This window comes from Rhamphochromis longiceps, linkage group LG8 (assembly GCF_057381845.1).
Source record: "Rhamphochromis longiceps isolate RC_006_pf linkage group LG8, R_longiceps_female_GT1.1, whole genome shotgun sequence".
NCBI classification, from domain to species: domain Eukaryota; kingdom Metazoa; phylum Chordata; class Actinopteri; order Cichliformes; family Cichlidae; genus Rhamphochromis; species Rhamphochromis longiceps.
In genome coordinates, this window is record NC_140564.1 from 19,200,837 (window position 1) to 19,223,939 (window position 23,103).

The following is a 23,103-nucleotide window of genomic DNA, read 5'->3' on the forward strand; positions in this document are numbered from 1 at the left end:
TACCAGCCTGTCATTGGTGTCCTCCCAGCTCTGATGGATGGGGTCCTGGTGACCCTCTTTCATCGCTAGTTTTCTCTCTTTGTCCATGTAGGCTCCTCTCACCAGCTTGACACCCAAACAGAAACACTCATTCTTGGATAGAGACAGCGCGTCTAAGAGGAGAGACCTGGAGTCCTGATAACCACAGAATTTAACCACAGACACAAAGAATTATAATTAAAACCATTAACTGCCAGTGAAAGTAACAAAGTGTCTGATATTTGATGATAAAATGAGAAGAGAAATAGAGATAGTTGCCTTCAGGTAACATTGATATGTGTTCCAGATCCAGAGACCATCTTTGTTAAAAAGAATCACTTTTTATTTAAAAATAAAAAATTGCATCTACACTCATTAAATTTGCTTCATGTAGTCAAAGTTGGCTTATTGTGCTTCTCTCCGTTTTCTCCATAAATATTCAATTACAGTTGTGCCTGTTTTTAAAATAATGTAATCCCTAACTATGTTTTCTATACTTCTATACAAACTGACATCACTTTGGTATGGTCTCCCTTTTATAATCACCTCAGGCACAGTCAGAGCTACAGTTTTGACCCTGACTGAGGAGATTGAGTTTACAAACGCCAAAAAAAATATTTTTTGCATTATAAAAATAGTTGTTTTTCTTTTTCAATCACCCATCTTAGCAGTAGGATATACATGAAAAGAGAAACAAATTAAGTTTGAGTGAAAATGTAAATTTTTTGCACTCTGGTCAACTGACTCAGTGACTCAAATGACTCATTCAAACTCTATTCAGTAAGAAGAATCGAATTTTCCATCACTAACCGAGACAGCGGTGACGTAAATCTGAAGGCTAGACTATCCAATTTCACAGCCTCGCACTTCCGGCCTTCTCGGTCTTCGAAGGACCCGGCCCAGGTAGACCGTGGAGGCCGGGTCCTCCTTTTGCGTGATGACGTCAGCACACTTCCTGTCCTCACGCGAGTAACAGTTGTGCCGCACGCCTTTTCTGTGCCTGCTCATACAGCAAAACTGGATTTTAAAACAGCTTAAACGAAACATCACTTTCACCCGGTCGTAGGTGAGTTTGGCTCAGTAAGATTTAAGATAAGAGTGTGTGACTAAGCGATGCTTATTTACCGGCTGCACAAACGAGGAGACCCCATGCTTTCTTGTTAGGGTGTTAGCTTAGCAACAACCCCGCGGCACGTTTGTGTTCCGTTATCTGATATGATACAGTTAACTTGTACCCTTGTTAGCTGCTGTGTATTTTTTGTATCTGGTTTTATTTGGCGTAAAGCATTTTGGGCACGGCGTGTAACCTATACTGCAATTTGGTTTTCATTTGCTTTGTTCACTCTAATCCAGTCTGTTTAGCCTGTATGCTGGCATTAGCCAAATAGTCTGCGGTATAGACGCATGTAAGCGTCAGCACTAAGGCCGGTGGACGTTTTTTTTTTTTCTGGAAAATAATTAAAACATCATACACACTACAGTTGCAAAAGAAAAGAGAAACATTGGAGACTGAAGAAGTCAGTTGGATGAGTGATGAAACGTTTCTCCCATCGAAAACGCTACGTCCAGATGAACAGAATCAACTTTTGGAGAAACGCCGGTTCCTTGTTTGCCGGTTGCTGCATCAATAACTATCTAATACTGGCCAACCAGATAGCAGCTGGGGTGAAATTAAAGGCTTTAGCACTGTTATAGGCCATCACGTTAGCAACTTTTAGTGGAACCTACAGTATTATTTGTCCCAGGTTTATTATTATTATTATTATTATTATTATTATTATTATCATCATCATCATCATCATCATTACCATTTTATTCTTGGCGGGTGTTTAACGCCGTCCAAGTAATAAAACACCCTCTATATCAGGGGTGTCAAGCTCAAATACACAGTGGGCCAAAATTCAAAACTGGAACAAAGTCGCGGGCTAACATTAATATTTATTGGGGGAAAAAAAAAATCTTCCTCCAGATATAAGAATGAATCTTTTCTTATGGACTCAGACAAGTTTTTCTGAAAAACTGAATATGGAACAAGCAAAGCTTAATACTAAACAATATATATATTAGCTGTATAATACCAGTAAGCCAGCTCTAGTAGTAATTTGGTATGGCTTCGTGGGCCAAATGTAATTAGGCTGCGGGCCAGAGTTTGACACCTATGCTCTATATGGAGCCAGAAATTTTTATTTATGTGTTTGAGTATATTGAATGGATTTACCATTTTCAAATGTGGAGTTGCATAGTAGACCAGTGTTTCCCAACTGGTGTGCCGTGGAAGATCGTCTGGTTCCACCTGATTAGTACCTGGGTCAACACACCTGAATCAAATGATTAGTCCATTAATAGGGCTCTGGAGAATTTAAAGACATGTTGAGGAGGTAATTTAGCTATTTAAATCAGCTGTGTTGGATCAATGACACATCTAAAACCTGCAGGACATCGGCCCTATGTTTTAAAAGAAAAAGTAGTCAGTCTGACCTGGGTCTTGGAGAAAATCCCAACCCGGATGAAGGCCCTAGCATGAGTAGTGGCAGAAGAAAGCAAAAAAATGTATACTGGGGACTAGGGCTGTTTGATACAATGATATATATCGGATGACGATATAAAAACTTCTATCGTTTCATTTTACGCTATCGTTTGTTTCGTGGTGTCGCAAAATGAACTGTTTACGGCAATATTTTTTTCATCGTTTTGATGGTCACTGTAGTGGCTATATTAATTTATTAAAGTTCTATCTTTCTCATATATTTAATATAACCATACTATGGATGGACAAGCGCCTGTTTTTATGCCTTGTCGTTAGCAACAACGACGGTAAAACCATCCGGTTGTTCAGTCTGACGTCACTAGCCGTGTCTGGGTCTAAACTCCACTGCAGGTCCATATATCAAACGATCACTATGGCATTACTGAGAGTTGAAAAACTGTCTAAAGTCTTTCATCTTTAATAAAATGATCAGCGTTCTGCTCTACCAGGTGTAACAATTGAGTTTAACATCCAGGCATCCATGAAAACGGAATTTATGACATTTAACGGAGTTAGAAGTTAGCAGGGAGTTAGCTCGCTAGCTTCTATCTAAATACAATATAGCATGTCCTGACTGTGGGGTTTTGGAAACAAATTAAAACGTACAGCTCTGCTATCACTTCCAGCATAAATGAAGACAGAAAACTAAACAGCAGTGACGTTTGTAGGGTTACTGAAGTTGGGCTAGCTGGTATATAATGATGTGCTACGTGACCGCTAGCGACACAGCTATGTTAGCATAATATAAACAAGCTAACTTTTTTTCCACTCGATAAAAGTTAATGTGAGTGTTCTCGGTGGTCAGGAACAAATGTAATCGCATGGCAGGATGCTGTAAAAGGACCAAACTTCAGCCAGGAGAACAACTGAGATAATCCATCCACAATACGAGGTTAGTCATTCATATACTGCTGCATGGGCTGGGCTGTAGTTACATCGTAAGGTTTTAAAAACTGAGCTTAAATAAATGATTAGCGGTAATAAAAGCCGAGGGAGGTCAACAGTGATCACTGACTGTTTTAGGAGCTTTTTGAGATCAAATAGAAGAAAATACATAACATTAAACATGTTAACAACACAAAAGCCATATTAAACGCAGACTACTTTAGACCCGGAAGTAGGATTCGTCGCGTCATCACTGAACAACCGGATTGCGTCTGCTGGTTTAGTTCCACATAAACCTTTCACAATAAAGCTAAAGATCCATTTGAGACTTTTGAAAATAAACTGAATCACGTGAAAAGGTTTGGAGAGCATTTACGGATGAGAAGCCAAAAAGAGCAGTTCAGGTGCTAAAGAATAAACCTTAGAGTTAAACATTAGAATAGGCTTTTATCCGCAGAACGCTGTGTAATAAATACTCACAAAGAAAACAGCGGCCGTTACAACTTATGTCTAAAAATGTATAGTTTCATGCATTAGTTAAAACACTCCACTCCAGGTACACGACGCCCAGCTAGAAACACTTCACGTGAGTCGAGCTGCCCGAGATTCACAGAATTTACGGAAAATGTTAAGTTTTTGTGATTTATATAATTATCGGGACGTCTTATATTGGGATAAGAGATTTTGGTCATATCACACAGGGGACAAACACTATACCTGGCGCGTGGGGGAAAATTACCAATGTGCTTTTTGTGACACTTTTGTGTGGTACCGTGTGATTTTCTTTTTTCTAATGTGAAATATGTGCCAAGGTTGGGAAACCCTGTAGCAGATTATGTGTGGTTCAAGTTTAATGAACAAAAGATCCCTGATCACTAATAAGAATGGACACAAATCCCTTTCAGGATGCATAAGGAAGGGAATACAGTCTTTTTCTTCTTTCTTTTTTTAATCTCCCAAACTACAGTGTGGTGACCCCCTTTGTGATTAAGGGACTTAAAGCATCAGCTTCTTCTTTTTTTTTTTTTTTTTTTTTTTTTTTTTTTTTAAATAGATGCACATAGAGCAGGGTGATATGGCCAAAAATTTATATCACGATATATATTTGAAAATTTGCGATAACGACATAACTGACTGTATAATTTCTGGGAGACAAAATACAACTCCACAACTTTACTAGCGCAAAAAAAACCCCATCCATTTATTTTCACTTAAACAAGCAGCTGTTTTTTTATGTGCATTAAAGCTATATACAAATTTAACAGTGCAAATGCAAATTCCTTGCTGAAAGTTTAACCAAAAGGCATTTCCAGTAGAAATGGGCTGACATATCCTGAGCATAACCATGTATAATAACCACTGAAGTTAAAAAGAGGTGCTTTGCAACATTATACTGCAGTGTGCCAAATAAAAAAGTAAAATATGTATTTTTCAGACTATAAGGTGCACAGGATTATAAGGCACATTAAAGCGAAACAAAGCAGTCAGATAAATCAAACTTTATTAAACTCATTCTTCTTGCTTCCTCCACTTCTGTACCATTGATTCATTAATGCTGTATTCTATCACAGCTACTCTATTCCCATGTTGCTGCAGTATATTAATGACTAACCTCGTATTGTGGATGGATTATCTCAGTTGTTCTCCTGACTGAAGTTTGGTCCGTTTACAGCATCCTGCCATTCGATAGCAGATGTCTCTAACCATCAGGAACCTTCACGTTAACTTTTATCGAGTGGAAAAGTGTTAGAGTTCATCCTCCAGCTTCACTGTTTATGTTATGCTAACATAGCATAGCATACTGCCTAGCCCAACTTCAGTAACCCTACAAACGTCACTGCTGTTTAGTTTCCTGTCTTCATTTATGTTGGAAGTGATAGCAGAGCTGTACGTTTGAATTTTTTCAGAAATCTCTCAGTCAGAACATGCAATATCATGCTTAGGTAACTAGCAAAACTAGCGAGCTAACTTCCCATAACTTACTGCTAACTTCTAACTCCGTTAAATGTAATAAATTCTGTTTTCATGGATGCCTGGAAGTTAAACTTCATAATTACACCTGGTAAAGCAGCAATGCTGATTGTTTTATTAAAGTTGAAAGAATTTAGACAGTTTTTAACTCTCAGTGATGCTGGACCTGAAGTCCACGGAGTTTAGGACCCAGATTACTCCCAGATTTACGAGCACCTTAGTCTGACAAATACGGGAATAACAACGGCCCACTTGCATGTTCTACAAAAAAAAATGTTCTTTGTGTGTATCTGTCAGACAAACACCAAACCAGTTCCACATCACTGAAGCTGCACCATTTTCACAAACCAATTCTGGTTCATCCGTTTCACCCAACAATCCACTTTCCCCCTAATCATTCTCTGTTGCCGCCGTGCTTTTTTGGCCATGTCTGTATGAAAACAAAGGCACTGCGCATGCGCGTTTTACCCATATTCTATTGTGATATTTCATTTTCTTATCGTTGCCTAACATTGTACCGGTATTATCGTGAACGGTATAATATGGCCCAGCCCTAGATGCACAGTGATTATCTTTGTCAGCTGAATGTGTGCTGATAGAACATATGTAGACTCTGGAGCTGCATCTTTGTAATACCACTCATTACTTTGTATTTCTCTACAGATTGACAGCATCCTTCAGCAATGTCTCGATTTTTTGCCACTGGGTCTGACAGTGAGTCAGAGGAGTCCTCATCTGCCGATGAGATCACCCCTAAGGCACCCGGAGCCACTTTCAAGCAGTAAGTGAAACTTGGAATAAATCTCATCACAAGCTCATCACACACATTGTTCTTCCTGTAAAGATCTGACTTGTGCACTTGGTTTTCACAGGTCGCTGCTTCTTAGCGACGATGAGGAGGACACAAAAAGAGTGGTGCGCAGCGCCAAAGATAAAAGGTTGGTGTGGTATTTTTAAAAGGTCACAACTTTAAAGTCTATACAAAATTTTGCCCCTTTTTTCTTTCTTTTGACTAAATTTATTCTTGAATCTTAGGTTTGAAGAGTTGACGAACCTCATAAAGACTATCCGCAACGCTATGAAGATTCGAGACATGTCCAAATGTCTGGAGGAGTTTGAGCAGCTTTGTCGAGCCTTCCTTAAAAGCAAGAATATAGTGGATAAAGAGGGTGTTCCTCCCTTCTATATCCGCCTTCTGGCTGACTTGGAGGACTACTTGAACCAGGTTAGTAGCTTGGACAAAAAATTAAACTGCAATTTAATGATTTAATTGTCATTGTGTTTGTCCTAATCAAATACTTAACATTATTTTTACAGCTTTGGGAGGATAAAGAGGGGAAGAAGAAGATGAACAAGAACAATGCAAAAGCTCTCAGCACCCTGCGTCAGAAGATCCGCAAGTACAACAGAGACTTTGAGTCAGAAATAGCAGCATACAAGGAGGTAAAGTCAAAGACTAAATCTTCATGTTTATTTTCTATGCATTGTATGAATCTCTGGGGGGGGGTGTGTAAACTTAGGTCTCATCAGATCTGTTCTGTGGTCAAAAGACTGTCAATGTGCTGAGCAGCTTCCTTCTGGTGTTATTTAATCTGGTGTATTAGAATTTATACGAATTTCAGCCTTAAAAAAAGCAGTTATCAGAATGTCTTGTCTCTCTCTCCCTGCTAGAATCCACAGGAGTCTGCAGATGAGGAGGAGGAGGAGAAGGAGCCAGAGGACTCTGGTGAGCTGGTTGTTTATACAGGTTATGTGTAAAGGATTCAACCCGGAAAGCATAGGATTCAATAGGGGCATAGGTGAAATGTGTCTATGTGTAGTGCACGTGTCAAGTCTCATCATGAGTGATCAATCATTCTTGTACATCAACCTGTAGGCTGCCAGTGAAAATGGGCTTATTAAAAAGGACTGTTGAAGGTCCAGCTCCATGATATATTATACATTATACATATATTATACAGAATCTGAAGTTTAACTGCAAAAACTAAGCTGATTTTAAAAGTTTGTTCGGTTGAAACTTTTGACTGTTTTTAATCTACTCAGAAGAAACTCCAGCAGCAGATTAATCAGTTATAACTAATGAAGTTTAGAATGTTTTACGTAAATTATGAAGTTTACTTTGTACATTATTACTTAAAAACTCAGTTTAAGAGTTTTTTGCCCCCTTTCATTACTTCATTCTGTGCTTCAGTCAGTCACATTTTCACGTGCTGTACAAAGATTAGCTGCAAATGATGAGATGATCAATGTGTGTTGGTGCTGAGGGGAAAGGAGCCAGCATCGTCTGATTTGTCTTTTTGGTCCACAAGGCTCGTCCTCTGACAGTGAAGGAGAGGTGTCATCAAAGTCCTTCTTGAAGAAAAAGCCTGAGGCGCCTTCAGAAGCCACCAAGTTTCTAAAGTCTGCCAAGGGATCTGGGGTAAGAGGTCATTTAACTAAACTACAGCAAGAAAAGCGGAAGATCTGGTGGGAAAGACACAATACTTGTACAGTTACTTGAGCTAAGATTTAGAGTTTTTCCCTCTAAGGATGAGTCTTCTTCCTCTGATGAAGATGATGACGATGATGATGATGATGAAGACTGGGGCTCAGACCAGTCAGGCAGCAGCGGTGAAACCTCTGATAAGGAAGAAGGAAAGACCTCATCCATGTCTATGCTCTTCCTCAAGAAGTGAGTTTTTCTCTATTTTGTGTTGCACAAAAAATGTATGCAAGTTCTAAATACTTCAGAAAACTTTTGAAACACTTTTTAGATTTTAAGTCAAATTTTACCACAGAGAGAGTCATGTAGAGTGAATGTGTTGTTACCAAACACTGTGTCTGTCCTCAGAGCCCAGGACACTGAAAAGCCTGGAGTCAGGAAGGAGGAGAGGAAGAAGAAGCTCAAACAGAAAGAACGAATTGAGGAGGAGGCTGAGGAGGAAGGAGGCGAGGAGGCCGGGGGAGGCTGGGAGAAGGTTAAGGGAGGAGTACCTCTGGTTAAGGTAAAGAACAGATGGTAATATAAAACTGTTTGGACTTGATGCCGGCCGGACAAGAATAGATGCACCGGTGCTGCTTCTTATTTTAGTTTAGCTTGTTTGTGTTTCAGTGCCGACGTGTTCATTTATAGTAATGACAGTGATAAAATCAACATGCAATTGTCTGGCTAATTTAACAAAATCAATGACTGTAAAAAGAAAAACTTGCCTCTAAGAGTTTATTCAACACGTTGTTTGTATTTTTAATTTTAAGTTTGTTTGTTTTTTCCCCCATTGCGACCATTCAGGAGAAACCCAAAATGTTTGCTAAAGGCACCGAGATCAACACAGCGGTGGTGGTGAAGAAGCTGAATGAGATCCTGCAAGCAAGAGGCAAAAAGGGAACAGACAGGTACGACTGCATTTATCACTAAAGCTTAAAAATATATATTTAAAAAAAGTTACGTATTCACACGACTGTTGATATCCAGTCAATGTAAAACCAGGTGTGTCATGTGGAAGTATGTCCAGTATATGAATTTCAGAGAAATTCTTCTCCTGAACAAATCCTGACTCCTTTTTTTCTTTTTTCTCCTCCCTCACTGACAGGGCGGCTCAAATTGAGCTATTTCATGCTCTGGCAGCCATCGCTGCAGAGAATAACTTGGGCCAAGGTATCCTGGTCAAGATCAAGTTCAACATTATTGCCTCCTTGTACGACTACAACCCCAACCTGGCAGCCTTCATGAAAGTGAGTGACACTGCTTTTAATTCTTACAGTATCAACAAAACCAAAAGGGTTCCTGTGATTTACTGTAGTGTTTCATGTTACATGAAATATCTTAAAATTGCAAGTCATCACAAAAATTATTTGTGCTGTTTAACATTTTGGATTGAAAAGAATGAGTTCCTGAGTTATGGTTCTTCTGGCTTGTCTCCTTTTTTAGCCTGACATGTGGAAAAAGTGTCTGGATTGTATAGATGAGCTGCTGGACATTCTCTTTGAGCACAACAACATCTTCATTGGAGAGAACATCGCAGAGGACAGCGAGAATCTGGCCGTCTCCGATCAGGTGATCCCACTCATCCACCCCAAGCAATCTGTGGACTTAAAGAAAGAAAGCAGTTTAGACTAATAAAACACTCACATAGCTGTTGAACTGTCTGCATTTGTATCAACTGTCTTGTGAACTATGGGCTGGTATTCATTTCTTTGTGTGTATTTGTTAGCCTTTCAGGGTGCGCGGATGCATCTTAACCCTGGTAGAAAGGATGGATGAAGAATTTACAAAGATCATGCAGAACACTGATCCCCACTCTCAGGGTGAGTGGTGCCAAAACCTGAGTGACGATTATTAACTGCTGTGAGGGTGAATGTGTTAGGACTGTAAATGTGGATTAACGGGTTGCAATCTAAAATGTGGGATTTACATCACCCTTGAAATTTGTATTGCTGTATTTGCTGCTCACATGGATGTATTTTGCTTATTCTTTCCTCTCTTTTTTTTAAAATCTTCCTTCAGAATACGTTGACAATCTCAAAGATGAGGGCAGGGTTTGTGGCATCGTTGACCGGCTGCTCACCTACATGGAGAACAAAGGCTCCACAGAAGAAATTTGCCGTGTCTACCTGCGCAGAATCATGCACACCTACTACAAGTTTGACTACAAAGCTCACAGACGCAGCCTGGGCCTGCAGGGAGAGACCAAGGTGAGAGACGGCACTGTGCAGAATCAGAACTTTCTTTTCTTGACAAACATCTGCATCATGATGCTATTTTTATGATGTTTAATGAAATGTTATGCATAAGGTGTAAAATGGTGTGCTGAAGTGATTTTCTGTTGTGTAGTCCGAGCAGGACCAGGAGGAGAGCGAGGGAGAGGACAGCGCTGTGATCATGGACCGCCTCTGCAAGTTCATCTACGCCAAGGATCGCACCGACCGTATCCGTACCTGTGCTATCCTCTGCCACATATATCACCATGCTCTGCACTCACGCTGGTACCAGGCACGTGACCTGATGCTGATGAGTCACCTGCAGGACAACATCCAACACGCTGACCCACCTGTACAGGTAGGCACTCGTAATCATTATTTCTTCATATGAACGTGTTCTGACTCTAACTATTAGTTGTATATACAGATCGCCTGTTTTAACCGTTTTCCCCTCCTCCTACCAGATCCTGTACAACAGAACAATGGTCCAACTTGGCATTTGTGCATTTAGGCAGGGCATGATTAAAGATGCCCACAATGCACTGCTGGACATTCAGTCCTCTGGCCGTGCCAAGGAGCTGCTGGGTCAAGGTCTGCTCATGAGGAACATGCAGGAGAGGAATGCAGAGCAGGAGAAGATTGAAAAGCGAAGACAAGTAAGTGCTGTCTGACCAGAGCAGTTAACTCTAACTAACATGTTGGTTTCTCTGTCAGTGTTGACCTGCTTGTAACCTGGATTTACTCTGTGAGTGAGTGAATTTTTGGGCCCCTCTCTCACAGCTGCAGGACAGATTTCCAGAAGATTTCATACAATTGTTCATGTGCACTTGGTGACTAGTTACTTTTTTGTTTTTTCCCTAAATGGGCCTTGACCTCACATTAATGTGCCAACTATTCCATGGCGTCTCCAGCTGCCTGTGTCCACAATAGTGTGAAATCAAGGCTGTAATGAAACGACAAATGTTTGGGTCTTTATTTTTAAAACACTGATGTGTCAGACATCCATTAGATGATACACACATGCATCGTGACGTTTATCCTCCCTAATAGGTGCCGTTCCACATGCACATCAACCTGGAGCTGCTGGAGTGTGTGTACCTGGTGTCAGCCATGCTGCTGGAAATACCCTACATGGCCGCCCATGAGTTTGATGCCCGCCGCCGGATGATCAGCAAGCAGTTCCACCACCAGCTCAGGGTCGGGGAGAGACAGCCCCTGCTAGGTACGAAACGCATCACGAGAGCTCGTTGTAGCAGGAAGTTTCATCCACAGAGGATAACCACAGCTTTATTTGTCCTCCAGGACCCCCAGAGAGCATGAGGGAGCACGTGGTGGCAGCCAGCAAAGCCATGAAGATGGGAGACTGGCGTACCTGCCACTCTTTCATCATCAATGAGAAGATGAACAGTAAGGTTTGGGACCTGTTCCCCGAGGCACAGAGAGTACGCGAGATGCTCGTCAGGTTAGCATACACTGCCCCTGTTCATCACTTGGTTCATTCACCAGTGTGATAATCCCACTTAGACGTCCTTATGTTTTGTTTTTTGTTTTTTTAATAGAGATTGACAGACCACGTGACTTTCGCGCATTGCATGCCGGTAACTCGTGGCAAAACAATCCAAGTACCTGCATCAAATGCAAGCATTTGCAGCACCGCAAAACGTTCATTCTTCGGTTCCAATAAATTCTTGCTTTTTCTTTGCCCCACAAAAAGGTATGTACAAAACGAAGGAGAACAATGCCGGTCCGTACAAAGACAGACTTAATGAAAAGTCAAAGAAAAGATACGAGGAAAAAAATCAAACCAGTGAAAGTGTTAGATCCTTACGAGCACACAGAGGGACAAAATATGTTAGCGTGCTGCCCAACTTCACCACGCTCATATTTATAATTATACGGTTCTTTGAGTGAGTGCATACACTCGTGAAGTTTAGTAACTTCAGGTCACTGCAACAAGCCCAGGTACAGTTTACCGACGGATGGGTACAGGACCTTGAAATGCACCGTGTAGAAAGTAAAGACCATCGTACATATAAGTTTACCAGTCTCACAAATCGTCCTCATAGATACACATTCGTTAACCGTTTATTAATAGGACCTTTGAGCTCAATGGTAATTAATTAGTAGTAGAAATAATTTCTGGTACGCATCACAGAAATGTAGCAGTGACAATAATACTGTATGCTGTAATCGTACTGGGCAATTAGTGATACAAAACAACTGTTTTATCCTGTGAATAAAAGTATATGTTTTTGTCAATGTACCATAATAACAGAAGAGAAACACAATATTGTGTCAGGACAATTCACTATTTATGCACAATAAATAAAGGAGCATAGCGCGACAATTTCTGTTCAGCACCAGACTTGCTTGTAACCTATATCACCAATTATGTTAAGAAAAATGACGTATTAACTACAACAGCAGACTGACCTTTGTGGAAATGCTTGGAGCAGACTAACCTGTGAGCTGGAGTGTTCTGGGACGTTATATTTTGTCTTTGAATGGCTGCAATCCAGGCCACCCGTTGCCTCTTTGTTACTTCGGAAACAGGACTCGAACAATTTCTCTTCAACGACATAATCCGATAACAACCGATCTCTTTACCCGTCGGCTTCCCGTGGCTGTCATGCGACCGGCTATTGCAGTTAATAATACAACAGCTTCTTGACATTTTTTGTGTTTCTTTTTATCGCTGTGTAACTGATTTCAATTGAAAGCCTGCGTGCGCTAGTACCGCTTGCCACGAGTTCCCAGAATTCTTTGCGGTTTTACCCCTGAGTGACATCACATTTTCAATCTCTATAGGAAAATCCAAGAAGAGTCACTGAGGACCTATCTGTTCACCTACAGCAGTGTATACGACTCCATCAGGTGAGCACAGATGTACAGTGGGGCAAAAAAGTATTTAGTCAGCCACCGATTGTGCAAGTTCCCCCACCTAAAATGATGACAGAGGTCAGTAATTTGCACCAGAGGTACACTTCAACTGTGAGAGACAGAATGTGAAAAAAAAAATCCATGAAGCCACATGGTAGGATTTGTAAAGAATTTATTCGTAAATCAGGGTGGAAAATAAGTATTTGGTCAATAACAAAAATACAACTCAATACTTTGTAACATAACCTTTGTTGGCAATAACAGAGGTCAAACGTTTACTATAGGTCTTTACCAGGTTTGCACACACAGCTGGTATTTTGGCCCATTCCTCCATGCAGATCTTCTCGAGAGCAGTGATGTTTTGGGGCTGTCGCCAAGCAACACGGACTTTCAACTCCCGCCACAGATTTTCTATGGGGTTGAGGTCTGGAGACTGGCTAGGCCACTCCAGGACTTTCAAATGCTTCTTACGGAGCCACTCCTTTGTTGCCCGGGCGGTGTGTTTTGGATCATTGTCATGTTGGAAGACCCAGCCTCGTTTCATCTTCAAAGTTCTCACTGATGGAAGGAGGTTTTGGCTCAAAATCTCACGATACATGGCCCCATTCATTCTGTCCTTAACACGGATCAGTCGTCCTGTCCCCTTGACAGAAAAACAGCCCCATAGCATGATGTTTCCACCCCCATGCTTCACAGTAGGTATGGTGTTCTTGGGATGCAACTCAGTATTCTTCCTCCAAACACGGCGAGTTGAGTTTATACCAAAAAGTTCTACTTTGGTTTCATCTGACCACATGACATTCTCCCAATCCTCTGCTGTATCATCCATGTGCTCTCTGGCAAACTTCAGACGGGCCTGGACATGCATTGGCTTCAGCAGCGGAACACGTCTGGCACTGCGGGATTTGATTCCCTGCCGTTGTAGTGTGTTACTGATGGTGACCTTTGTTACTTTGGCCCCAGCTCTCTGCAGGTCATTCACCAGGTCCCCCCGTGTGGTTCTGGGATCTTTGCTCACCGTTCTCATGATCATTTTGACCCCACGGGATGAGATCTTGCGTGGAGCCCCAGATCGAGGGAGATTATCAGTGGTCTTGTATGTCTTCCATTTTCTGATGATTGCTCCCACAGTTGATTTTTTCACACCAAGCTGCTTGCCTATTGTAGATTCACTCTTCCCAGTCTGGTGCAGGTCTACAATACTTTTCCTGGTGTCCTTCGAAAGCTCTTTGGTCTTGGCCATGGCGGAGTTTGGAGTCTGACTGTTTGAGGCTGTGGACAGGTGTCTTTTATACAGATGATGAGTTCAAACAGGTGCCATTCATACAGGTAACGAGTGGGGGACAGAAAAGCTTCTTACAGAAGACGTTACAGGTCTGTGAGAGCCAGAGATTTTCCTTGTTTGAGGTGACCAAATACTTATTTTCCACCCTAATTTACGAATAAATTCTTTACAAATCCTACCATGTGAATTCATGGATTTTTTTTTTTTTTCACATTCTGTCTCTCACAGTTGAAGTGTACCTCTGGTGCAAATTACTGACCTCTGTCATCATTTTAGGTGGGGGAACTTGCACAATCGGTGGCTGACTAAATACTTTTTTGCCCCACTGTATTAGTTTCATCAGTCTTTACTAAACCACAGATTTCTGTAGACCACTGCAGCTTCCCCACAGACCAAAGATGATCGGTCACTGTTCTGCCAAACCTTAATTTTACTACGCTTGTCTGTCCTTCAGCATGGCTACGCTGTCTGAGATGTTTGAATTGGAGATGCCCACAGTCCACAGCATAATCAGCAAGATGATCATCAACGAGGAGCTGATGGTAGGACTCGACGTTTCTGTTCTGTGGACTGAAAATATAGACACAGCAGTCTCATGGGGGCTTTTATATTTGAGTGTTTATATTTGTGATTACTTTCTATCTGCCCTTAATGTGGGTCCCCCTCTTTTCTCTTCAAAATAGGCGTCACTCGACCAGCCCACACAGACGGTAGTGATGCACCGCACTGAGCCAACGTCTCTGCAGAACATGGCTCTGCAGTTGGCAGAGAAACTGGGCAACTTGGTGGAGAACAACGAGCGCGTCTTTGACCTCAAACAGGGCGTCTATGGAGGTTACTTCAACAGGGGTAAGTTCATCTTGTTCTCACAGTACTTTGGGAACTTATTTTTAACCTTTCATGAACCATTTCTTTGTGTACTTTTGTTATCATAGGCTAATCTTGCTATTAGATGATAATGAGCTTTTATTTGTATTACAGATCAGAAAGGTGGCTACCAACAGAAGCAATCCTACCAGAGAGGTATGTTAAATTTCACTGAGGTTGTTTCCTGTTTCATATGTTAATGAGGTTGGGTTATGTTTTCAGCAATAGATGCTATTTTAAATTCGTCCAATTGCAATTGCTAGAAAACATGCAAAGTCCTTCAGTGTAACACCTTTGTGTTTTGATTTATTTTGAGGTTTGTTTGTTTTTTTCTTCTTTTGTTGTGATTTAATGAATTTGTGTGAACACTAATGAGATGATTGTTGTCTTTGTACAACCGCAGATCAGAAATCTTACCAGCAGAAGCAGTCGGGTTACCAGAGAGGCGGTTACAGGAATCAAAATCAAGGAAATTATTGAGCTTGAAGTTTGTGGATTTCAGTTTTTCCAGTAGAGCTGGTCTTCATTTCAAAACAAGATCAACACCCCATGTTTGTGTGCTTGGCTCTTGGCCGTGCTCCCTCAATAAAACTGTTTTGCTGCTACTCCAATGTCTGCTAGTGCTGCTTTGTCTCAGCAACTGCAGAATGTAATATTCCACTTCCAATAAATATGAAGTTTTATTATTTCTAACAGAAATTACTGACGTTACAGTGTGGCAGTACAGTTAAGGGATAAAAATGTGTTATTGACTAATATTTATCAAATAAATAAAGTGTGTTTTGGTGCTTGGTTTTTTGTTTTTTAATTCAGCACAAAGACACTAAAGCGTGGAACAAAATTTTTAAAAAATGTGTGGAAAACTGAGTCCTCCCCACACATTCAAAATCATTAACGTCTATGTTTATCAGGGTCGAGGGTTAATTACAAAGTGTTACATCTTTTGTGGCATACATACAAGCCTTAGTGCTTCGGTAACTTTGGGTAAATACAAACCATGGGACAGTCACTGTGTCACTACCACTGACATTTATTACTGATTAGTCGATGCTTCACAGCAACTTGAATCACATTCTGGCGAAGCAGTGGAAAGTTGTTTATTAAATTCCCCAATAATCTTGCAATAGCAGCTTACTCTGTAGAGAAGTTTGAATCCGTTTCTTCGGTCTAGTTTTATAAATCCTCATTTCTGAGCATCATGTTCTTTTGTTTAATTACATTTCATAAGCATTTCATACATTAAAGTACACAAAAGCAATCTTTTGATACCCTGTCCATCAAATACAGTGTTCTCTCATGATCCGATCTTTATTCAGTTCGCCCACACACATTAACATGATAGAATAGACTTTATTGTCATTGTACAGAGTACAACGAAATTGGAGTGCCACTCCCTTAATCATCATTGTTAATTAAATGTTTTATGCTTAATTCAGTTTACCTTCTGTTGCTAAATAACAGGCCCAGTAGTAGTTTTCAGGAGCTTTCTGGATATTACACCTATGAAAGTGTATTAAACAACAGTGCTCCCCACTAAGATCTTTTCCACACCACCTCCTGGTTGCAAACGTTAATATGAAACTGCAGAGTTCAGTGTTGGTTGATTGTTAGCTGGCTCCCTTTAAACTCAGCCGGAGTCTCCGATTGAGCTCTTTCCTCAGTAGGTCTCTTTCTTTCCGGATTCCCTGCAACACCGTGCGGTTCTCCTGAGCTCTGCGCACCAGGTAGGGCAGCGTTTCATCCACTGAGCCATAGGGCACTGACTTGTACACTGAGTAACCCTCCTTAGCTGGAAGGGAGAGGAGAGATGGGATGGTGTGATTGTCAGACAAGTCAAAACCATAGCTTCCTTTCTCAACCCACTCAGGCAGTGATTGTGCATAGGTTTATCAGTTTTGGTGATGAAAGCGTGGACAGTCATTTAATAGTTATGTTAAGTGCATCAGTCAAGCTGTGATGTGACGAAAATCAGCTCACCCAGTGTAAGGGAGACGTGGTCACACATGCCCAGCAGCTGACCGAAACACACTGAGCCTCCATCTCTCTCTATCCCCAACTCCTCCATTCTGATGAGCATGTGCACAACATTTATATATATTAAATGGCAGTGATTCCCAACCTTTAGGGGTCATAAATACATTTGAGGGTTGTACCTTTCTCACCAATAAACATCTATAAACCTCTATCACATAAGACCAAAGGAACACCCCTAAGCTTCATTTTATCCTTATTGTATTTGCTCTGCAAGACAGTTGAAAGTATCATAAATTCTGCAAAAAAGTAATTGTTTGTGATTATTTCTTGGATGTAACAATGCTACTTGGAAAAACAATCTTATTGTTGGAAAGCATTTGGTGGTTGAGCAGCAGAGTTGAGTATCTGAGTTAAGCCCGTGAAAAACTTGCCAGATATTGCCTGTCAAAGCTAAACAACAATCCAGTAACATTAACAGTTTGTTGTATTTTTATATTTAAAGTAGTTATGAAAACATTTGCTGATTTGTCAACCTTATCACTCTAGTATGGATTTTACATTGGCTCACCTATAACTGCACTTCCATTATGCATATGTTGCACACATACCACCTCGATTACGTCGTTGTGGATTCTCACCGTTTCACGGCTCGTCTCACTGACTCCTCGTTGTGAGTGGCCACTATGATCCTGTACCGCTCAGGTTCCTGGGATATGACGTCCAGCATCAAATCAAGGCATCCGTTATAACTGTTCAAGAAGACGTGAAATGTATCAAGAGTCAAATCAAGATAAACAAAAATGATAGTTGACTGTTGCACTCAGGACATTTTCCTTCTGTCTAACCAACCTGTCATTGGTGTCCTCCCAGCTCTGATGGATGGGGTCCTGGTGACCCTCTTTCATCGCTAGTTTTCTCTCTTTGTCCATGTAGGCTCCTCTCACCAGCTTGACACCCAAACAGAAACCCTCATTCTTGGATAGAGACAGCGCGTCTAAGAGGAGAGACCTGGAGTCCTGATAACCACAGAATTTAACCACAGACACAAAGAATTATAATTAAAACCATTAACTGTCTCAGTGCAAGTGACATAAAGTGTCTGATATTTGATGATAATATGAGAAGAGAAATAAAGATAAAGATAGTTGCCTTCAGGTAACATTGATATGTGTTCCAGATCCAGGTACCATCTTTGTTAAATTTCTTCATCATTGCCATGGCGACAAGAGAGAGGGCGGGGTTCATGTAGGTGTACTCAGCATCAACCAGGACTCTGACTTTGTTCACACTTGCCTAAAAAAAGTTTTATTCATTTCATTCAAAATTTGCATCTACACTTATTAAATTTGCTTCATGTGTCAAAGTGGGCGTATTGTGCTTCTCTCTGTTTTCTTTAATAAATATTCAATTACAGTCGTGCATGATTTTAAAATAATATAATCCCCAACTATTTTTTGTATACTTGTGCCGAACTGACATCACTTTGAAATGGTCTCCCATTTATAATCACTTCAGGCACAGTCAGAGCTACAGTTTTGGCCCTGACTGAGGAGGTGGAGTTTACAACCAGCAAGTTCTGGTTAAGTCAGGAGAGGGGCAGCCAATCGGAACAAAGTGGGCTTCTAGGCAGAGGGCATTACAGAGACAAGCATTAATAGACCGTCTAAATGCCAATATTTGCATGAATTACATATTTAAAATTGTTTTTATTTGTTAAAACTGTGAATACTCTTGGTAAATCTCAGAATAAAAGTGTGTGAGCATAACAGGTCCCATCTATGGGAGCATTTGTTAAGTGTTCGATTGTCTCTCCCCTACCTCGGCTATCTTGTTGAGTCTCAGTAGGCCAGATCGTAAGTGGGCAGCTTCCTTTTCATCTAAACCGGGGAAGCTGATTGGCTGAAAGAGACGATTTTAGGCAAAACTTCTTTATATGGGAACTGAAAGGTGACACCTAAGAAACTGGATCACTTGTTGAATTGTGGACTCACCTCACCATCCATTGATCTGATGAGGAGATTCAGATCGTATGGCTGTTGCCTGATGATGTTTGTGAGTTTTACCTTTAATACAACACGTACATTTTCAGGAAATAAACAGTGTCAAAACTGAATAAAAACAGGTAAGGCAGATAGGTAGGGGGAGCTGGGTTTGCACATTCAAGAACAACCTGGAACAGCTGTGGATACACCAAACTCTGAAATGTGTGTCCTTATCTTTTTTCCCACACATTTGAAGCCTCTGATGTTAACACCCCAGTTCCCATACATCCAGAATACTCAGAAATGCCTCCACCTACCCACCCACTCAAAAAAAAAAAGTTTAAAGTCTCCTCGAGCATCTGTTCTAAAAAATAATAATATTAAGGACTGGGGACTCTGATTTGGAAGCCTTACACACAGCTCTGGGCTGAGCAGCGCTGTGATCTTCAGCTGCATCATCGGGTCTTTGCTCCAAGCGTTGCTGTGGGACATTCGCACACACTCCAGCATGGTGTCCATGTTGTCGTCGTATCTTTTCTCACTGCAGGCGATAAACCATAAACCGTAACATGAGAACCGCGAAGAGTGGACTTCACACTCAGGTGTAACAGCTGTGCACAGTTGTGTGTGTCGTGGGTTGGAGCTGAGTGTGAGGTCCTTTAACTTTTGTCCTCATACGCTTGAGATGCAGAGGCAGGAGGTGGGCTGGGACCTATACTGCAGACTTCAGACAGTCTACAAGCCACAATTCATAGAAACATACATAAACAAAAAAACGTATGAAATGTCTGAAATTATGTACAAATTAATGCAAACCTGTTGAGAAGAGATTTTAAGAAATTTCAAGATTTCAAGATAAAAATCCATCAATCTACGAGCAGTCTCAGCTTCCACAGAGGAAACACAGCTTCTATCAGACTCTCAGTGTGTATTGGATTCCCGTTGACCAAATTCAGAACATATATGAATATTTGACACTCTTTTCTTTGCCTATTTTTTATCAAAATAAATAAATACCACAAACATTTTATTTTATTTCATGTCTTTAATATTTGATAGGTGCAAGACAAATATTAAAGACATTGTTTGTAGCTGCACAAGTGAGCTATTGAGTTTGTAAGGCTGGCTTTGAGGGGAGCAATCTCTCCCACTCAACTGCTCTTTAAGCAAAAAACATCTGCATCAGATTTTTCTCACATTTGTGATTTGTGATGTGTTTCTTTCATGGTTGTGTGCAGTTAAATGAGTGTTTCTGTCTCTAGCAAAATTAGAAATGTATTTATTTGTTCTTGTATTTCAAAATCACATCATTGTTCAATTAAGTTAAGTTAATAAGTGTCCCAAAAACCTAAACATCCACATGCATTGATCTAAAGTGTAGTGAAGGCTAAAATCTGCCCAGCAGCTGCGAAACTTCCAAGTACTAGGAACATTGAGTGAAAATTAAAAAGTGTCTTTTGAAGCAGCCTTTCAGCGACTTCTTAGACTCAGTCATACCCGGTGCTTTCTCCGAGGTCCTCCTCGATCGGCACGGCCAGCATGGGTCTCATTCCCTGCAGGCTCATCTTCTGCATGGACTGTGAGATTTCAGCCTCATTTTCTCCAGCCACAAACTGGGCATACACAGTGGGCCTCAGCAGCAAGGAAAACCCCCTTTTCCCCAGGAGCGTGCGTGCCACCGACATCAACTGAAATTAGCAGAAGAGGAAAGTAGTGAATGGATTGAATGCCAGATGTCAATTTGTATATTTTGAAGCTTTTCTGACAAACCGCAGTCTCACCTTTCCACAGTTATTAACCAGCGCTGGGAAGGAGCAGAGGCGGAAAACGCCCAGAGCACGAAGCAGCTCACCCAGACTCTTCACCTTGAAGGCACGGGGGTCCTCAAAGGCCAGAGTGTCTGAGAGCAGTTCATGCTGTTTCACCGCTGCCACCCTGGAGGCCGCAGAACTCAGGAGCCTCAGCGGCAAAATGTGAGGGAGAGAGGGACGTAAATAGGAGCACAGCATGGTCCCGGGAGAAGTGTGCAGTGCGTGACTGATGCAGCTTGTAGATAAAGCTTTTTCTTTTCTTTGTTTCCTCTCAAATGCAGCAGTGTGTTAAATAAAATACAGACTCTCAGTGATCGTCTCAGGAAGAGTTATTCCCTGTTGAAAGAAGAAAGTGTCTGTACAGTTAGTCGGCCTTACTCCAAGAACGGTCAGTCACAATCATGATGAATCAGAAGCAGCGTCTGTTACTATCCATTGCAGTAATAAAACTGTATAAACAAACACCTTACCGTCCATCCTAACAGTGGCACTCGGAAGAGCTAAACAATGAAAAGCCAAAGCTTTGACAGTCCAAGTGTGAGCCGGTAGAATTTATCATATTTGGTTAACTCGCTGGTTAATAAATGACAACTTGGAAATTTGAGTAAACATCAGGTTGACCCTTAGAATGAAATCAAACGAATGGACAAGAAAAGCTCACCTGTGTATAGATATCATGTATAAGATATATAATCATGTTGAATCTAGTCTTTTTGTATTGTAGACTTTTTTGTTTCCTAGAAGTTTTAAAATAGATTTGTCTGAAGAGTCCCATTAATGTGGATCAAATTCAGTCAAATAGTTGATCAAATGAGCTGTGTAGTTTGTGGCCCATGTGATGTTACAGTAATGAACAGGAGAGAAAATTGTACACTTAACAAATGCTGAAAGCTCCATTATATCTAGAGAAGGGTTGAGCTCAAACATCTGTTTCCCCAAAAGCCACGAAAAGCAGCCGAGAGAGGAAATGATTAACTGCTGCCTGCTGACGTCCTCGTCAAGTACCTTTGACTTGTTAGTCTAAAAATCCTGTTAATCCCCCACAATCTCTGCTCTCCCAGCCATAAATGTACTCATAGCTGTCCACAAAATGACTGATGCTGTCTTTGTCTGCACTGTGGCAGAGATCAGTGACAGAGCTTTAACTGCTTCTAATCTTCTAGATCAGGGGTGTCAAACTCATCATCAAAGCTAAAACTTTTGCATAACAAATTATAAGATAGAGTCATTTTCTGAGTAAAACTCAATGGAAAGAAGTAAAATTAAATTCTAAAAGCTTTAAAATATAAACCATCTATTTACAAAATAGTATTTCACATTTGATTGAATGAATGGGGTGGAGCTTATTAGACATTCAATCCTGACCCATGTCTGAATATGGAAAATCAGATGTTTCCTGTTTAGTCTTCCTTGTAATTTGCGTAACAGCAATTAGGAGGTACACTTATGTGAGAAAAATAAAGCTTTCAGTGCAGTTCTGAAGCTGGTTATCGGCAAGTGTGAGCAACTCTGTAAACGCAGAAGGTTTGATAGTTTAGTTCTGGGATATTCAAGTGTGTGTTAACACAATACAATGATACGATTGTTAGTGCCCATCAGTCTGGAAAGTTCATGACAGTACACTCAGCAAAAGACTGAAAAAGTATGGCTTGTTTGGACGGGTTTCCAGGTTCTCTAAAATGAACATGGCTTAGGTTTGCAAAGTTGCATCTGAACAAACGACAAGACTTCTTGTGGATAAGACCAAAGTGGAGATATCTGGCAATGTTTAGAGAAATCCAAGCGCAGGCATATCAGCACAAACACCTCCTACCAACTGTCAAACACAGTGGTGGAGGGGTGATGATTTGGGCTTGTTTTGCAACTACCGTATTTTCACGACCATAAGGCGCACTGTGCTAAAAGGCGCAGTCTCAGTTATGTGTGCCCTTACTGTATTTAACACACACATAAGGCGCACTGGACCATAGGGCGCATACAAGTACCGTATGCGTATTTAAAAATAAAGCGGGAGCAAACCTGAATTCGGTACCTTACTCACATTTCTATTGCCGGTAATCGTCATCATCAACAACACACAAGCATACAAGTGTGCATATTTAAAAATAAAGCAGGAGCAAAACAAAGTTTGGTACTCACATTTTTATCATCAATCAAGCCCATGGAAGTCCTCATCCTCTGTGCCTGAATTGAACAGCTGCGCTAAATCTCCATCAAACATGCCAG

At 40.9% G+C, this 23,103-nt stretch overlaps 2 protein-coding genes across 2 annotated transcripts; one reads left to right on the forward strand and one right to left on the reverse strand.

Annotated features, from left to right (window-relative positions):
* The first annotated feature begins 939 nt into the window (after nucleotides 1–939).
* Nucleotides 940–15,721, forward strand: LOC146663520 (eukaryotic translation initiation factor 3 subunit C-like). Its single transcript, XM_085416306.1, has 23 exons — nucleotides 940–1,084; nucleotides 6,065–6,182; nucleotides 6,274–6,339; nucleotides 6,437–6,626; nucleotides 6,719–6,844; nucleotides 7,073–7,127; nucleotides 7,711–7,820; nucleotides 7,930–8,072; nucleotides 8,232–8,385; nucleotides 8,670–8,773; nucleotides 8,971–9,112; nucleotides 9,309–9,434; nucleotides 9,592–9,685; nucleotides 9,885–10,072; nucleotides 10,212–10,436; nucleotides 10,543–10,734; nucleotides 11,129–11,300; nucleotides 11,381–11,540; nucleotides 12,887–12,952; nucleotides 14,698–14,785; nucleotides 14,927–15,092; nucleotides 15,225–15,266; nucleotides 15,514–15,721. Exons 2-23 carry the CDS (start codon nucleotides 6,085–6,087, stop codon nucleotides 15,588–15,590), a joined length of 2,784 nt encoding a protein of 927 aa, XP_085272432.1. The 5' UTR covers nucleotides 940–1,084; nucleotides 6,065–6,084; the 3' UTR covers nucleotides 15,591–15,721.
* Nucleotides 15,722–16,031: 310 nt separating this feature from the next.
* On the reverse strand, nucleotides 16,032–21,412 carry prodh2 (proline dehydrogenase 2). Its single transcript, XM_085416307.1, has 11 exons — nucleotides 21,348–21,412; nucleotides 20,848–21,213; nucleotides 20,564–20,754; nucleotides 19,481–19,607; nucleotides 19,076–19,147; nucleotides 18,903–18,983; nucleotides 18,234–18,377; nucleotides 17,934–18,100; nucleotides 17,723–17,833; nucleotides 17,088–17,176; nucleotides 16,032–16,899 (listed from the first exon to the last, which is right to left on the reverse strand). The coding sequence occupies exons 2-11, from the start codon at nucleotides 21,073–21,075 to the stop codon at nucleotides 16,718–16,720; spliced, it is 1,392 nt and encodes a 463-aa protein (XP_085272433.1). The 5' UTR covers nucleotides 21,076–21,213; nucleotides 21,348–21,412; the 3' UTR covers nucleotides 16,032–16,717.
* Nucleotides 21,413–23,103: the final 1,691 nt, after the last annotated feature.